At 43.7% G+C, this 17,117-nt stretch overlaps 1 protein-coding gene across 1 annotated transcript in view; it reads left to right on the plus strand.

The window, feature by feature from the left end:
• LOC141060642 (dynein axonemal heavy chain 3-like) overlaps positions 1-17,117 on the plus strand; it is a 2,648,786-nt gene that overhangs the window by 2,065,201 nt on the left and 566,468 nt on the right. Inside the window, exon 60 of the mRNA XM_073556958.1 lies at positions 8,175-8,333. Within this exon, the coding sequence (XP_073413059.1) occupies positions 8,175-8,333 (159 nt within the window). The remainder of the gene's footprint in view (positions 1-8,174; positions 8,334-17,117) is intronic.

Here is a 17,117-nt window from a genome sequence, read left to right on the forward strand (position 1 = left end):
ACAAGGTATATATAGTATAGTGTAAACATTAGGAATCTCCGTATATATTTCAGGAGGCAGACACAAACGGTCTCAGACCCAGTATGGATTACACAAGAATATGAAAAGCTGTAAATGGGTAATATAACACAAGTGTACAGCTGTATACAGTGTTGGGGTAATCTTAAATCTCCAAATATATTTCCGGAGTAACAGACAGACGTTCACAGGCTCATTATGGATTACACCAGAATCTAAATAGCAAAAAAGGTTACTGTATCAGAAGTGTACAGCTGTATGCAGTGTTGGCCAAATTTGAAATCTCGGTATATATTTCCGGAGTCACCCTCAGACGCTCACTCAGTCTGGGTTTGACCATAATAAAAAATGTTGTAAGAAAGGTATTGGATAACAAGATAGCAAGTATATATATTATAGGGTACAATTGAAATCTCCATATACATAGTCCCGTAGTCACTCTAAGACGCTCACTTAGTATGGATTTGACCATAATGCTAAATGTCATACAAAGGTACTGTATAACAAGATACAAGCTGTATCGAGTATAGGGTAAAAATTGGTATCTCCGATTCACCGTATATATAGAAGGCGTAAACCACACACGCTCACTCGCTATGGATGATACCGTAATAAAAAATTTTGAACAAAGGTACTGTATCAGCACATACCAGGTGTATCCGGTCTAGGGGTAATTGTAAATTTCCGTCTATACTTCCGGAGTCAGACACAGACACTCACAGGCTCACTATTATACAAGAATTTAAAAAGTAGAAAAAAGGAAAGGTATTCGAAGTGTACAACAGTATATAGTGTTGTGGTACTTTTAAATCTTCGTTTATATTTCAATCTCAGTAAGCCAGTCCAGACTCTCCGCTACTGGGAACTACATGGATACAAGTACAGATGGAAAGTTGAGTGTTAGCAGAAATTTGGGAATTACTCATCGCGGGAAAACCTCCCGGTAGATGCTGCAGAGACGATGCAGACCCTCAACTGTGTCTGTGGAGACAGCGAAAATGGTTCTTTGTGAAGAAAGGATTGCTTTATCGCAGTAGCGTGGATCACATCACCGTTACTCGTCTCCATCAAATTGTGATAACAGGGAGAGATGTAGACATGGTCCTCACTGCCTATCATGATGTGTCTGGTCATTTTGGAGTGCAAAAGACAGAAGCCACAGGTCATAGGTGATTCTATTGGATTGGCATGAGAGGAGACATTGAAAAATTGTGGCAGGAATGTCACACGTCTGTGACTATCACAACTGTGAAAGGTGATCATAAAGCACCACTGCATCCGCTTGTAAGTTGGCGTCCATTACAAATGGTAGCCATTGATCATCTGAAGGTAGAGGTCAGCAGGATAGGCCATAGCTACATCTTAACCATCATCGATCAATGCACCAAATTTCTAGTGGCTGTCCCTGTGAAGTATTTTTCTGACCAGACTACAAAGCGGTGGAGCAGGGAGAGGTAAGTATTGCAACTTGCAAGTGCTGTGGCCAGGACCAAGCGGGGGGACACACTCGTGGTCGACGGTACTGGCACAGGGCCCCTCATAGTATGCTGATGTGTCTGATGGCGAGTGGGCCCCCCACATCAGAGACACTGTATTGTACTATGAGGGGCCCTGTGCCAGTGCCTTCGGCCATAAGTGGGCCCATCCACCTGTTCAGAGCAACGGCACTTGCCCGGGTGTGCCAGGTGATGACCCCAGCCCTTGGGGGAGTGGGCAGCCCAGTTAAAGAAGTTTAAAAAATGGCATATGTTGATGTGTAGGCTGGACATTCAGCTGCTGCAAATGGCGGAATTGGGCAAGTCCGAGGAAGAGGAGGACAAAAGCGAGGCAGTTTTCTGGCAACCTATGTGTCATCAGGGGAAAGTGGGACAAAATCCTTTGAAACCTATGCATGGTTCATTTTAATGAAGGTTAGATCATCAACATTTTGGGTCAACAGACGGGTCCTTTTTTCTGTCAGGATTGATCCAGCAGCACTGAAGTCTATTTCAGATAACACACTAGCAGCAGGGCAAGCGAGCTCCTGTAAGAATTCAGGCCAGGTGTCCAGATCAGTGGCCCAATAGTCAAATTGGAATGACCTGTGAGGGAAAACATTGATATGGGAGGAGAAGGAGTTTGTTACCATAGTTGACAACTGCTGTCTCCTGTCACTTTTAATCGATGCAGTATTAGCAGTCATGTGAGCGGTACTTGAGAAATCATTCCACAGCATGGTCATTAAAATCCTGTCTCCAGCGTCACTTCGGCTGTGTGCACCAGGAACACCTCTTCCATTGTGCCCAATAAGGCTCGTGGGAGAACCAGCACCGCTGCTGTGTTCTGGGAAAGCCTCAAACAAACGGTTTACCAGAGTTGCTTGTTTGTTAGCCAATATTATCTCTAGGTTCTCCTGTGGCATGATGTTGTATAATTTGCCTTTGTAGCGTGGATCGAGGATGCTGGCCAGCCAGTAGTCATCATCCTTCATCATTTTGGCAATGCGGGGGTCCCTTTTTAGGATCCACAAGGCATAATCGCACATGTGGGCCAATGTTCCAGGTATCAATAATGCACTGCCACTGTTGGGTGGAGGAGCACTTTCTGGCAAATCCACATCCCTACAGTCACGCACAAACACTGTACCTGACCTTGGAACGCCAACATTTTCTCTTGCCCCCTGAGAAGCATCCTGCCCAAAATAATCATCCCCCTCATCCTCCTCCTTTTCCTCTTCTTCTTCCACCTCATCCAGGACAGTTCCCTGACCAGACAATGGCTGACTGTCAGCAAGGCTTCCCTCCTCCTCCTCCTGTTCCTCCTCCTCTGCTGCAGATGCCAGATCCTTATTGTGCGTCAAAATTTGCATGAGCAGACGCATAAGTGGGATGCTCATGCTTATGATGGTGTCGTCTGCGCTTACCAGCCGTGTGCATTCCTCAAAACACTGAAGGATTTTTCAGAGGTCTTTCAGCTTTGATCACTGCACACCCGACAATTCCATGTGTTCCCTCAAACTGCCTGCCCGTGTATCCTCCCACAAATGCATTACAGCCTGCCTCTGTGCGCACAGCCTCTCAACCATGTGAAGGGTGGAGTTCCAACTTGTTGCAACGTCTATGATTAGGTGGTGCTTGGGGAGGTGGAGCAATGGCTGCAGCTTCTGCATACGACTGGAGTGTACGGCCGAGCGACAGATGTGCGAGCACAGTCTTTGCACCTTATGGAGCAGTGATGTCAACTCCGGATAATTATTAAGGAAGCACTGCACCACCAGGTTCAAAGTGTGAGCCAGGCAAGGTATGTGTGTGAGTTTTGCATGGGCTATGGCTGCCACAAAATTACAGCCGTTATCACTGACTACCTTGCCTGGCTCAAGATGTAGACTGCCCAGCCATGACTCAATTTGTCGCTGCAAGTAGTCGGCCAGTACCTCCGCAGTGTGTCTGTTTTCGCCCAAAGACATAATCTTCAACACAGCCTGCTGACGCTTACCACTAGCTGTTCGACAGTGGGACACTTCGTGTGCAACACTGCCAGCTGTGGATGGAGTGCTCGTGCGACTGCGCTCTGTGGACGAGCTTTTGCTTATGGAGGAGGAGGGTCGAAAGCCTACAGCCAACTGTTTCCTTTACCATGGGCTAGGCAGCACTGTTCCACCACCGCTATCCCCTGTGGAGCCTGCATCCACCACATTAGCCCAGTGCACAGTGATGGACACGTAACGGCCCTGGCCATGCCTACTGGTCCACGCATCTGTTGTGAGGTGCAGCTTTCCACTCACTGACTGTTTTAGTGCATGGACAATGCGGTCTTTCACGTGCCGGTGGAGGGCAGGGATAGCTTTTCGAGAAAAGAAGTGCTGACTGGGTAGGTCATGGCGTGGGACAGCGTAGGCCATGAGCTCATGGAAAGCTTCGCTTTCAAGCAAACGGTAGGGAATCATCTCTAATGAGATTAGTTTGGCAATGTAGGCATTCAAACACAGTGTATGCGGATGAGAGGATGAGTACTTTCTTGTCCTACACAGAGTGTCTGGCAGGGTGAGCTGGACTGGAGAGCTGCATATGGGGGAAGTAGCGGTGGACCGGACGGAGTGAGAGGGGGTTGGTGATGGTATTGGTGGTGATGGCCTAGATTCAGTGTTGTGTTGCAAAACCATTGTGATTCCCTGAGAGCTTTGGCCTTGCGACGACACCTCCACATTTAGTGCTGGTTGTGTGCTTAACGGGTGGTGGTGGTCTTACAGTGGGGGAAGCGATGGAGGGTTGCTGGCTACCTTCAGTCGGAGCAGGTGCGCATGTGCTACCTGAGGTTTTGTAGTCTGTCCATGCTTGCAAGTGCATGTTGATTAAATGTCTAAGCATGCAACTGGTATTCAAATTTCTGAGTTGTTTACCTCGGCTAAAGGTCCTTCGGCACTTCTTACAGGTAATCTTTGCCTCATCTGTAGGATTTTGGACAAAGAAGTGCCACACTGCACTCTTCCTACTATGGTATACATTTTCTGGCCTTGCACGCTGTGCTAAGTTGACCGTCTGGACAAGCTGTCCTGTAACTTTTTACGTTTTTGTTCCACGCTTCTGGACAGCTACGGGCCTGCCAGATAACCGCTGCTGCGATGTCAATGCCTGTGCGGATCCTACTCCTTATCTGAAAGATTGCCAGCGCCACCCTCCTCCCCAATGGATGCCAATCAGGGTCAAGAACTGGGTCATCCAACACCTCCTCTTCAAAGTCATCTGCACCTTCCTCTTTACCTTCCTCTGTGTCACCGTGTAAGGTGGTATAGTATGCGGGAAGGGGCACCTTAGTTTAATCAGGGTCAGATTCTGGCTCAGTAGACTGCGAGGACAATGTAGTGCTCTGGGTCAATGCACCAGCAGAATCATCTAGCAGTGGCTGTGCATCAGTTCACTCCATGTCAGATTCATCTTGTACTGGGGAATTCAGGATCTGACTGGATAACCCAGGCATGGTATGTGAAAAGAGCTCCATAGAGTAATCTGAAGTGTGGGCTGCTGCATCCTTAACTTTTGGTGGGGGTGATGGACACAAGGAAAGGTGTTTCTCCTGACCAGAACCCTGCACTGACAACTCCGTGCTTGTAGGTATCGAATGTTCAGAAGAGGAGGCAATAGAGCTGGTGACTGTTTCGATAATGTACGCCAAAACCTATTCCTGATGCTCCGGCTTTAAAAGCGGTTTTCCTACTCCATGAAAAGGAAACCTTTCAGGCCTTCTTGGGGCAAATGATGACGCAGGCTCAACACCTCCAGCTTTAGCTGCTTTTGTGCTTTTGCCAGAACCAGCCGATGCACTACCACCACCAGTACAATCTGCGGCCCCCTGCCCACGTCCTCGGACTCTTCCACCATACTTCCTCATGTTTGGGAAAATGTACCATAAATACCAGCAGAGAGATGGTACTCTATGAGGAGCATCCAGCTGTGTAAGGTGTTTTAAAAAAATTAAAGCTACGTATATATTTTGTTAGTCACAGACGCTCTCCCAGTATGTATTTGACCATAATCCAACAACCAGGTATACGGAACTGTATCAGAAGTGTACAGCTGTATGTGTTTTTTGTGTAACTAACAATCTCCGTATATGTATTTACGGAGTGTCACGCGCACACGCTGACTCTGTATAGATGTGACTGTAATGCGAACGGCAGATATACAATAGTGTTGGAGAATCGGACAGCTCTATATGGTGTCTGTATGGAAAATTGTCAATCTCCATCTATTTGTATACGGAGTGACACACGCTGTCTCTGTCTAGTTTTGACCGTTATCAAACAGCAGATATACGAAACTATTTGAAAAGCAGACAGCTTTATAAGGTGTAGGTCTGGAAAAATGGAGAATCTCCTCGGCTTGTATTTCCAGACTCACACACAGATAGCTTCTATTTGTCCATGATACAAGGCGGTACACAGTAGAATGTGAGGAGCGTACACCGCTATACGGTGTCTGTATGGAAAATTGTCAATCTCCGTCGATTTGTATACGGACTGACACACGATGTCTCTGTCTAGTTTTGACCATAATCAAACAGCAGATATACAAAACTGTTTGAAAAGCAGACAGCTCTATAAGGTGTAGGTCAGAAAAAATGGAGAATCTCCTCGGCTTGCATTTCCAGAGTCACACCCAGATAGCTTCTATTTGTCCGTGATACCAGCCGGTACATGTTAGTGTGTGAGTAGTGTACACCGCTATATGGTGTCTGTATGGAAAATTGTCAATCTCCGTCTATTTGTATACGGACTGACACATGCTGTCTCTGTCTAGTTTTGACCATAATCAAACAGCAGATATACGAAACTGTTTGAAAAGCGGACAGCTCTATAAGGTGTAGGTCTGGAAAAATGGAAAATCTCCTCGGCTTGTTTTTCCAGAGTCACACCCAGATAGCTTCTATTTGTCCCTGATACCAGCCGGTACACGGTAGTGAGTGAGGAGCATACACCGCTATATGGTGTGTGAAAAAATGAATGCTCGGTAACTCACAGTCACCAGAATAAAATAATAAAAGTTGGAGTGCTTTGAAAAAAGCAGTTTGAACAGCAGTGTGCGTACAGCAATGCAGCTATCAGGTAACCTAAAAAGGCAGCCTAATCACCACCGGCGCTGCTGCACACAACAAAAATCCTCCCCTTTCACTGCACACTAACTGTACAGTGAAAAGCGCTATCAGCAGAAGCAATTTTTTGTTCTTCTTCCCTGCCTATCGCTCTCTCTATTCAGAATCAGCAGCAGCAGCACCTCTCCCTATTCTAAGATCGGCAGAAGTAAGATGGCGGTCGGCGGTCACGGCCTTTTATACCCACTGTGACACCACACAAAGCCAGCCAATCACTTCAATGCCCTTCTCTAAGATAGTGGTGGCCGCTGCCCATGTCATCGCGCTGCCCACAGTGTGCATCGTCCATCATTGGCTGAGAAAAGGCGCTGGAAACATTATTTGAAACGCGACTTTAGCTCTCTGATCGGTGACCTCATGGCCGACCTCACGCTATGGTCGGGTTTCGATCGGCGAAACCCGACTTTAGTTAAAGTCGGCTATTTTTGAATTTGACCGACCCGTTTCACTCAACTCTAGTGATAACACAACCCAGTTATGCAGACGCATAGAGCCCAAATACAACATTGCAGACACTGATATAAAGTTTTTATTCTACTCACGGGAACAAAATAAAACAAGGCTAATCATAGAGAAAGTTCTGTAGATGATCAGGATCTTGGTGTTTGTGACTAGGGGTGATTGGATAGAACTAGTAATGGGGAAAACCTTGTTTGTTAGTTAGCTTTTGTTGTATCACAGTAACGGTATTGACTGGAGTTAGTGAGCTCCAGTATCTATATAAACATGTCTGTTTTAAAGTGAGTGTAACATAAGTTAAGCAATAATTGAAGCCTCTTTGTATGAGCAAAAGCGAGAAACAAAAGGATGCAGTATGGCTTAATACCAGTTGAAATGTAGGTTACTAGAGCTGGTGGGGGCATATGTGCCCCAGATGATTAGAAAGTGAGGGTTGTCTAATAGTGATGATCAGGTATACTCGTTACTTGGCTTTTCCCGAGCATGCTCGGGTGGTCTCCGAGTATTTTGGGCGTGTTCGGAGATTTAGTTTTCGTCGCCTCAGCTACATGATTTGCAACTGCTAGACAGTTGGAATACATGTGTGGAATACCTGCTTGTTAGGGAATCTCCACATGTATACAAGTCACAAATCATGCAGCTGAGACGAGGAAAGCTAAATCTCTGAGCACATCCAAATACTCGAAGATCACCCGAGCAATGATGCTACTTGTCCATCACTATTGTCTAACAGTACATTTTTTTTTTTTACTTTTCTTAGCTATGGGTTGAAACATCAGATGATGCACTACTCTAGTCACCTGACTATTTCAAACAATTACAGGCTATGAAAAGGGGCTGACGTCACTTCCAAAGCTGGCAAAGCCCCTACAAAGATTGTGGGTTGCTCAAGAAACTAGCAAACCTGTGTACAGATGCTTTTTGTAACATTCTTTGTGAGGCATACTCTTTGATTGTCACTCAGTTAGAGTTTCATAGTTCGTGCAAAATATCTCTTGGCCACTATAAACATTGTTACTCTTTTATGTTCTTGGCACATGCTGATTTTGTATAATGGTTTCTTTTTACAGGAAGAATGTGAGCAGCAGTTAAGTGTTGCGATCCCTGCATTAAATTCTGCTATTGCAGCACTGGATACATTAAAAGCAAGTGATATTACTCTACTGAAAACCATGCAGAATCCACCCTCTGGAGTACGCCTTACTTTGGCTGCTATTTGCATTTTAAAGGTAATTCTATCAGTAATCACTGTTAGCAGCAGTAATATACCTTTTTATATTAGACAAATAATCATATGGAATCCATACTGTAAAGGTTGGTTAGAAAGGAAAATGCAGTAGGTGGAACCTCTCATAGAGATATGCATATGACAGGCACAACTAGGTCCAGAGTCTTGTGTTTACTCATCCAGCAGCATCTCCACCTAGAAGAAAAAAAAGTACCGTAATATCTACTTCTAGATAAACGTACAGTGGCTTGTGAAAGTATTCAACCCCTTGGCTTTATACCTGTTTTGTTACATAACAGCCTGTGTTTAAATATTTGTAATCAAATTTGTGTGTGATGAATCAGCACTAATTAGTCTAAGTTGGTGTAGTGAAGTGAGAAAAATATTAGGCATAAATTAAATTTATGAGATCAAATAACTAAAAATTAGCATGTGCATATGTATTCACCCCTTTTGCTATGAATTCCCTAAAAATTTCTGGTGCAAGCAGTTATCATCATAAGTCACATGCTTAGTGAAAGGAAATCCAACTGTGTGCATTCTAAGTGTCACATGGTCTGTCAGTATATACGCATGTTTTCTTAAAGCCACAGAGACTGCAACACCATTAAGCATGAGGCACCACTAACCAAACCACACTATGAAGACCAAAGAGATCTCCAAAGTCAGGGACAAAGTTGTTGAGAAGCACAAATCAGGGTTGGGTTATAAAAAATATCCCAGTCTCTGATGATCTCCCGAAGCACCACCAAATCCATTATCATCAAATGGAAAGAACAAGGTACCACAGCAAACCTGCCAAGAGAAGGCCGTCCACCAAATGATTCACCCGGGAAGGAGGGCATTAATAAGAGAGGAAGCACAGAGACCAAATGAAAACCTGAAGAAGCTGCAGAGTTCCCAAGCAGAGACTGGAGTATCTGTCTATACAACCACAATAAGCCATACAACCAAAAGAGGTGGCTTTTATGAAAGAGTCGACAGAAAAAATCCTTTACTTGCAGGCAAAAATTGTAAGGCTCGTTTTGAGTTTGTCAAAAGACAAGTCGAAGATTCCTCAATTGTAATGAGGATGGTGCCGTTGTCAGATGAGACCAAAAATATAGCAACACTTGAGTGGTTTATGGGGAAACCTGTAAAAGTTTTGGTGTGGCCCAGTCAAAGCACAGACCTTAATTTGAGAATCTGTGGTCAGACTTAAGGCCCCTTTACATTTAGCGATGCACCAGCGATCCCGACCACGATATGACCCGGTCAGGATCGCTGGTGCATCACTAAATGGTCGCTAGTGAGCTGCCAAACAGGCAGATTTCACTAGCGACGCAGCGATGCAGCAGCGGTCGTTACTTACCTTTCAGACGCGGCGGCCATGACGTCCTCCGTCCGCATCCACGCGTCGCTCGTCGGTGCCAGCAGGAAACCCAGCAGGAAGCGCCCGACGAGAAATGGACCTGCCGAACTCACGCGATCAGCGACAGACAGCGGGGGAGCCGGTCGGAGGTAAATATCACATATAGCGATATCGCTAGCAATATCGCAGCTGCATCAAAAATCGGTGACGCTTTAGTGATATTGCTAGTGATATCGCTATGTTTGTCCTGCGCAGGTACGCGCATGTGGCAGTGGTATGCGGTTTGCCCTGGTGAGGTCGAGTTTTTTGCCGGTTCTGCGGCCTGACGCGCTCTCCCCCGTGCTCCCGCCTCCCCTGTTATATGTGCGTCGTTTACTGCTCAGGTCAAGGTGTGCACGTTTTGATCACACTGTTTATGTGTATCTGTTTTTAATCTGCTAGGTATTCTCTTTTTATATGTTAATTGCCATATGGCAGTTATATATCTAGTGTTGAGATGATATGATAGCCGTAATGTTTCGGCCAAGTGACCGCCTGGTTTTATGTGATCTACATTTTTCTTTTGGGCCCATGACTGTTTGTCACTTAATAACTTTGAATGATCCTTAATTTGGTGACATGGTTTTTGTCATATCACAATTCATGTGTCCGGTTACCTGGTAACGGTATTTTCATATGCCGGCCATTTTTTTCCGGTAATGTGACCGCTCGTTCCTTAGCAACTATGACGCTTTTTTATGTTGGCTTTATTGCTTTGGTCACATGACAATCTATGCGTCTGGTTGCCGGGTAACGATTACTTCCGGTTGGCGGACATTTGGCGGTTACCTGGTAACAGTATTTTCATATGCCAGCCATTTTCTTCCGGTCATGTGACCGCTCATTCCTTAGCAACTATGACGCTTTTTTATGTTGGCTTTATTGCTTTGGTCACATGACAATCTATGCGTCTGGTTGCCGGGTAACGATTACTTCCGGTTGGCGGACATTTTCTTCCGGTTTTATACCGATAGACTGTTTTGATGAGTGGGATACCAGCATTCAATTTTCGCTTCTGCGCATTTGCGCTATGACGCTTTAATCCATGTATACGCCCCTTGTATTGATTGGTCTCTTTTTACACACCCACATTTGTTATTGGTCAGTGTTAGTATTTATACTCACCTATCCTTGTTAGACGCCACCCCCTGATGAAGGCTTAGCGCCGAAACGCACGTCGGGACCGGGTAGCTATCCCAGGAGACCAGGAGAGGTTGTATGTTATATCCACATATATATATCATTATTTTTTCACATTGGTTCCCTTTCCTGGTCGGTAGGCATCTTTATTTCACGGCAATACATATTGTGCCTCTCTTTTTTTCTTTTTTTGATACTATATAGATGCACTATATTGGCATACTGTGATATATACAGGCTTATTGTGGTAGTGGTTCACACTTATGTTTATGGTCACACACTGTTGTTGTTTTATATATATATATATATATATATATATATATATGCTTGTGCACTGTATTAGTGTTCTTTATTATTTTGTAACGCTTGTGTTTTGTTAAATTATCACTTATTCTTTTATATCTATTCACATATATTGTATGCCTCATATCTGGGTGGCATGACCCCTTTTTTTGGAATAATAGTTCAGTATATGTATTATACATTTATTTTAATGGAACGTTTTTTAATAATTTTTTATAATGACCCAATAAATAATATTTTCTTGGGACTTATGGTCGTTTGTGCTTTTGTAAGTTTGTTTGATATCGCTATGTGTAAAACCCCCTTTAAATATTGCTGTTCACCAGAGGTAACCGTCTATCTTAATGGAGCTGAAAGAGTTTTATCTTGAGGAATGGGCAAAAATCTCAGTGACAAGATGAGGAAAGCTCATAGAGACTTATCTAAATTGGTTGCTGCTGTAATTACAGCAAAAGGAGGATCTACAAAGCAATGACTTTAGGGGGCGTGAGTAGTTATGCACACTAAAGTTTTCACTTGTCATATTTGTTGTTTGCTTCACAATAAAAAGGAAATATAATGTCACAGTTTTAGTTATGTTATTTACATTAACTGATGCGAATCTTAAAAATAACGGTAAAATTCCAGGTTGTGAGGTCGCAAAACATGAAAAATGCCAAGAGGGATAAATACAGATGCAAGCCACTGTATGGAGTCAAAATAGTCCTTTTCCCACCTATGTAAATTCACAAATTATATTTTTCAAAATGGATGGCTTCTGTTGTTCTGGCAACTCAGGGCCTCTGCATTTGCCACCTGAAAAATATTCCAGAAAAATCTGATTTTCAAAAGTCAAATAGTTATCCTTCTTCCAGCATCCTTTCATGTGCCCAAACAGTACTCTTCATCCACATACAGTGGGGAAAATAAGTATTTGATACACCACCTATTTTGCAAGCTTTCCCACCTACAGAGAATGGAGAGGTCTGTAATTTTTATCCTAGGTACACTTCAACTGTGAAAGACAGAAAAAAATCCAGAAAATTACATTGTATGGTTTTTAAGTAATTAAATTGAAATTTATTGCATGAGATAAGTATATGCCCACCTACCAATTAGCAAGAATTATGGATCTCACAGACCTGTTAGTCTTTCTTTAAGAAGCCCTTCTACTCGGCTGTCATTACCTATATTAATTGCACCTGTTTGAGCTCGTTACCTGTGTAAAAAACTGCTGTCCACACAATCAATCACACTCCAACCTCTCCATCATGGCCAAGACCAAACAGATGTTTAAGGACAACAGGGACAAAATTGTAGACCTCTACAAGTCTGGCATGGGCTACAGGACAATAAGCAAACAGCTTGGTGAGAAGGCAACAACTGTTGGTACAATTATAAGAAAATGGAATAAACACAAGATAACTGTCAATCTTTTTTGGTCTGGTTGCACCAATGATATGTTCGCCCCTGGTAACAATTACTCGGTGGTTTGTTGCAGTTTTGAAAAATCACTGTTTTATATGCTGGAATCTCCTGCATTCTCGGAATGCTGAGTTCTGTGTTACCCTACCCACACCATTGATTGACATCTTTCTGTATACTCTGTGTATAGGAAAAAAACTACCAATCAATGGTAATGGGAGGGGTTTATACAAAGCTCGTGAATATTCAGTTGTATGAAAAAGTGTTTGCCAACTTCCTGACTTCCTATTCATTTGTATGTTTGTCACACTTAAATGTTTCAGATCACCACAAGTAAACACAAAATGCAGTTTTTAAATTAAGGTTTTTATTATTAAGGGAAAAAGAATTCCAAACCTACAGGGCTCTGTGTGAAAAAGTGTTTGTCCCCTAAGCCTAATAAATAACTAGTGGCTTGTTGCAGTTTTGAAAAATCACTGTTTTATATGCTGGGATCTCCTGCATTCTCTGAAAGCTGAGTTCTGTGTAACCCTACCCACACCACTGATTGACAGCGTTCTGTGTACACTGTGCATATAAAGAAAGCTGCCAGTCAATTGTGGTGATGGGACGAGTTTATACTAAGCTCATGAATATACAGTTGTATGAAAAAGTGTTTGCATCCTTCCTGATTTCCTATTCTTTTGCATGTTTGTCACACTTAAATATTTCTGATCACTAAATAAAATTTAAATATTTGACAAAGATAACAGAAGTCAACACAAAATGCAGTTTTTAAATGAAGGTCTTTATTATTAAGGTAAAAAGAAAATCAAAACTACAGAGCCCTTTCAAAAAACTTATTTGCCCACCTCCCACTCCTCCCCTTCCCCCCACTTAAAACATAAATTAACCCCCTGCTCAAAGCAGGATTCACTAAATCATCCCAGACAGATGTCTGCCCAGACTCTGTTTGAAGACTTCCATGGAAGGAGGACTCACTACCTCTCGTGGCAGCCTGTTCCACTCCTTGATCACCCTAACTGTCAAAAAATTTCTCTAGTACCTAATCTGTGCCTCCTCCCATTCCGTTTCATCCCATTGCTTCTAGTCCTTCCTTGTGCAAATGAGAATAAAGATGATCCCTCTACACTGTGACAGCCCTTGAGATATTTGTAGACAGCTATTAAGTCTCCTCTCTGTCTTCTTTTTTGCAAGCTAAATATTCCCAAATCCTGTAGCTGTTCCTCATAGGACATGGTTTGCAGACCAGTCTCCATTCTGGTCTCTCTTCTCTGATCTTGCTCCAGTTTGTTGATGTCTTTTTTTAAATGTGGTGCCCAAAAGAGGACATAGTATTCCAGATAAGGTCTGACCAAAGAAGCGTAGAGGGCAATAATGACTCCGCGAGCTCAACGATCACTGGATTTTGGCCATTGCAGCTGAAAAGAGGAAATCGGTAAACCAGGGGAAGAGTCCTGAGGAGATAATTTGCATATTCCCAGTGCCTTCTGAGATAAGTGAAGAGTCTCCGCGAGCTCAACGATCACTGGATTTTGGCCGTTCCAGCTGAAAAGACGATATCGGTAAACCGCACGCCTAACGGAGCGCGAATTTTGGCTCATTTTTTCATCGCATTGAAATCTCTTTGACAATATGGAAGAGGCCAGGAGCCATTTAGTGAGCTGCATTTCTTGCTACATGTTCACAGACTTACCAGTGGAAAGCCAAACTTCACATGCCACAAATGCAAGCTTGTGTTCCTGTTGGAGGAAAAGTTGCAAAGTCTCGAAGAGAGGTTAGCTACATTGAAGATCATTAAGGAAAGTGAAGAGTTCTTAGACAGAGCAGAATTATCTCTTCATGTTACAGAAAGAGAAGAAATTTGAAGTGCACCTGAAGAATGGAAACATGTGACCCAGAGAAGCAGGAGGATCGGGAGGCAGTCAGTGCCCATACTGCTAAGGAACCAGTACCAGGCTCTTACGCAGGAGAACGATGAAGAAATAAATCAGGATAAGACTCTGCCCACAAACAGCAACCTTGTACGCCTTCAGAATCCTCCTGGATGGAGAAAGAAAAATGTTGTGAAGAAGAAACGGAGAGTGGTGGTCATGGGGGATTCCCTGTTGAGAGGAACAGAGGCCGCTATCTGCAGACCGGATATAACTTCAAGAGAAATGTGCTGTCTGCCAGGTGCAAAAATTAAAGATGTGTCTGACAGGATATCAGGACTCTTCAGACCTACAGATGACTACCCATTCCTGCTAATACATGTGGGGACAAATGACACAGCAAGAAATGACCTGGAAACCATCTGCAGTGACTTTGAAAACTTAGGTAAGAAAGTGAAAGAACTGGGAGCGCAGGTGGTCTTCTCTTCCATCGTCACAGTGGATGGCCATGGAACAAGGAGGAGGAACAAGATTCTGCAGGTGAACAACTGGCTGCGTCGATGGTGGCATCAACAAGGTTTTGGATTTCTGGATCACGGATTGAATTACCTATACGATGGACTACTTTCTAGAGATGGGGTGCACCTTACGAAGACTGGAAAACATGTATTTGGAAGTCGCCTTGCTACACTCATCAGGAGAGCTTTAAACTAGAACAACGTGGGAAGGGAAGCAAAAGGCCAGAAAAAGCCATACACGTGACAAATGCTATTGAGAACTCTGCTATTAGAAGTGGAAAGGAAGAACAAAGACAAAAGAATCTAAATAATAAAAATATTGGAGAAAGAGAATGGGCAACAAACAAGGAGAATTGGAACTACTAACGCAGGAAAAGAAATATGATGTCATTGGAATCACTGAAACTTGGTGGGACAATAGACATGACTGGAATACAAGGCTAGAAGGATACAACTTATTTGCAAGAAACAGACTTGATAAACGAGGAGGAGGTGTCGCATTGTATAAAAAAGACGAAAACACACCGGCGCTGCAAATACACAGTCAATAGATAAGCTGCTGGCACACCTGGCAAATTAAGTGTGCTATCTGCCACTGGAAAAAAACAACTGCAACAAAACTGAAGGTGGCCGCGCTTATAATGCTGTGTAATGAATATGTCACCCAAACTGAAAGTAGCAGTCAAACTTTAAAAACAGGCATTACTCACTGTTGCGAAGGCTAATTATGGCTGATCATGTCGCTCTTGTATTCACAATTGTTGGAAAGAAAAATCTCTGGACTAAAGCAAAAACAGGGAGCGTCCTCCCGTTTGCAAAAAAGAAACAGCTCCCCGCAGGAGAGCGCGTCCCCCTGGGCGGCAGACAGCCACGGCCGATGGCGCCGCCGAACAGTAGCGTGGTGAGCAGGGGGCGTGACTGGCGGGGGGCGTGAATTGTGGGTGGTGACATCACCGTGCAAGAACCAATCCTGACGCGTTTCGGGGAAGCCGTCCCCCTGCCTCAAAGGTACCTACTGTTCGGCGGCGCCATCGGCCGTGGCTGTCTGCCGCCCAGGGGGACGCGCTCTCCTGCGGGGAGCTGTTTCTTTTTTGCAAACGGGAGGACGCTCCCTGTTTTTGCTTTAGTCCAGAGATTTTTCTTTCCAACAATTGTGAATACAAGAGCGACATGATCAGCCATAATTAGCCTTCGCAACAGTGAGTAATGCCTGTTTTTAAAGTTTGACTGCTACTTTCAGTTTGGGTGACATATTCATTACACAGCGTTATAAGCGCGGCCACCTTCAGTTTTGTTGCAGTTGTCGCATTGTATGTTAGAAACGCATATGTGTGCACAGAGATTGAAGCTTCAGAGACTGGGAGTTCTGTGGAAACTGTTTGGGTAAGAATACAAGGACAGAGCAATGGAAAGGACATCATTATAGGCATTTACTACAGACTGCCTGTGCAAGCTGAGGATATGGATGGACTCTTTATGCATCAAATGGCCAAGTTCTCCAAAAAATATGACATAGTTGTCATGGGAGATTTCAACTATCAAGACATTTGTTGGGAATCTCTCTCAGGCAAAACTATCAGGTCAAGGAAATTTGTATCCTCTCTTGCTGACAACTTTATCTTCCAAAAGGTAGGGGAGAAAACAAGGGGATCTGCTACCTTGGATCTAATCCTCATAAACAGGGAGTCAATGGTTGAGGAGGTAAAAGTGGCTGGGACCCTAGGAGGTAGTGACCATGCTATTTTAGAATTTTGGATAACTAGAGGAGGAAGACCTGTGAAGACTCAGATGTCAAGGTTAGATTTCAGAAAGGCTGATTTTAAGGGACTCAGAAAGAGAATTGGAGCAATCCAATGGCTGGATATCCTTAAGGACAAAAATGTCCAGGAAGGATGGGAAATCTTGAAAAATGAACTTCTCAAAGCACAATTGTTAACAATTCCGAAAAGAGGGAAGAATAGGAAGCATTTAAGGAAACCAGGAAGGATGAACACAGAACTTAAGCACATGCTAAAAAGGAAGAAAGAAATGTTTAGAAAATGGAAAGAGGGAGGCATATCTAAAGAAGAATATAATGCTGTCTGCAGAACCTGCAGGGCACAAATCAGATTACTAAAGCTGACAATGAATTGAGGCTTGCAAGAGACATCAAAAGT

This window comes from Dendrobates tinctorius, unplaced genomic scaffold, assembly GCF_039654945.1.
Source record: "Dendrobates tinctorius isolate UK_male_01 unplaced genomic scaffold, ASM3965494v1 ptg000241l, whole genome shotgun sequence".
In the NCBI taxonomy this organism is placed as follows: Eukaryota; Metazoa; Chordata; class Amphibia; order Anura; family Dendrobatidae; genus Dendrobates; species Dendrobates tinctorius.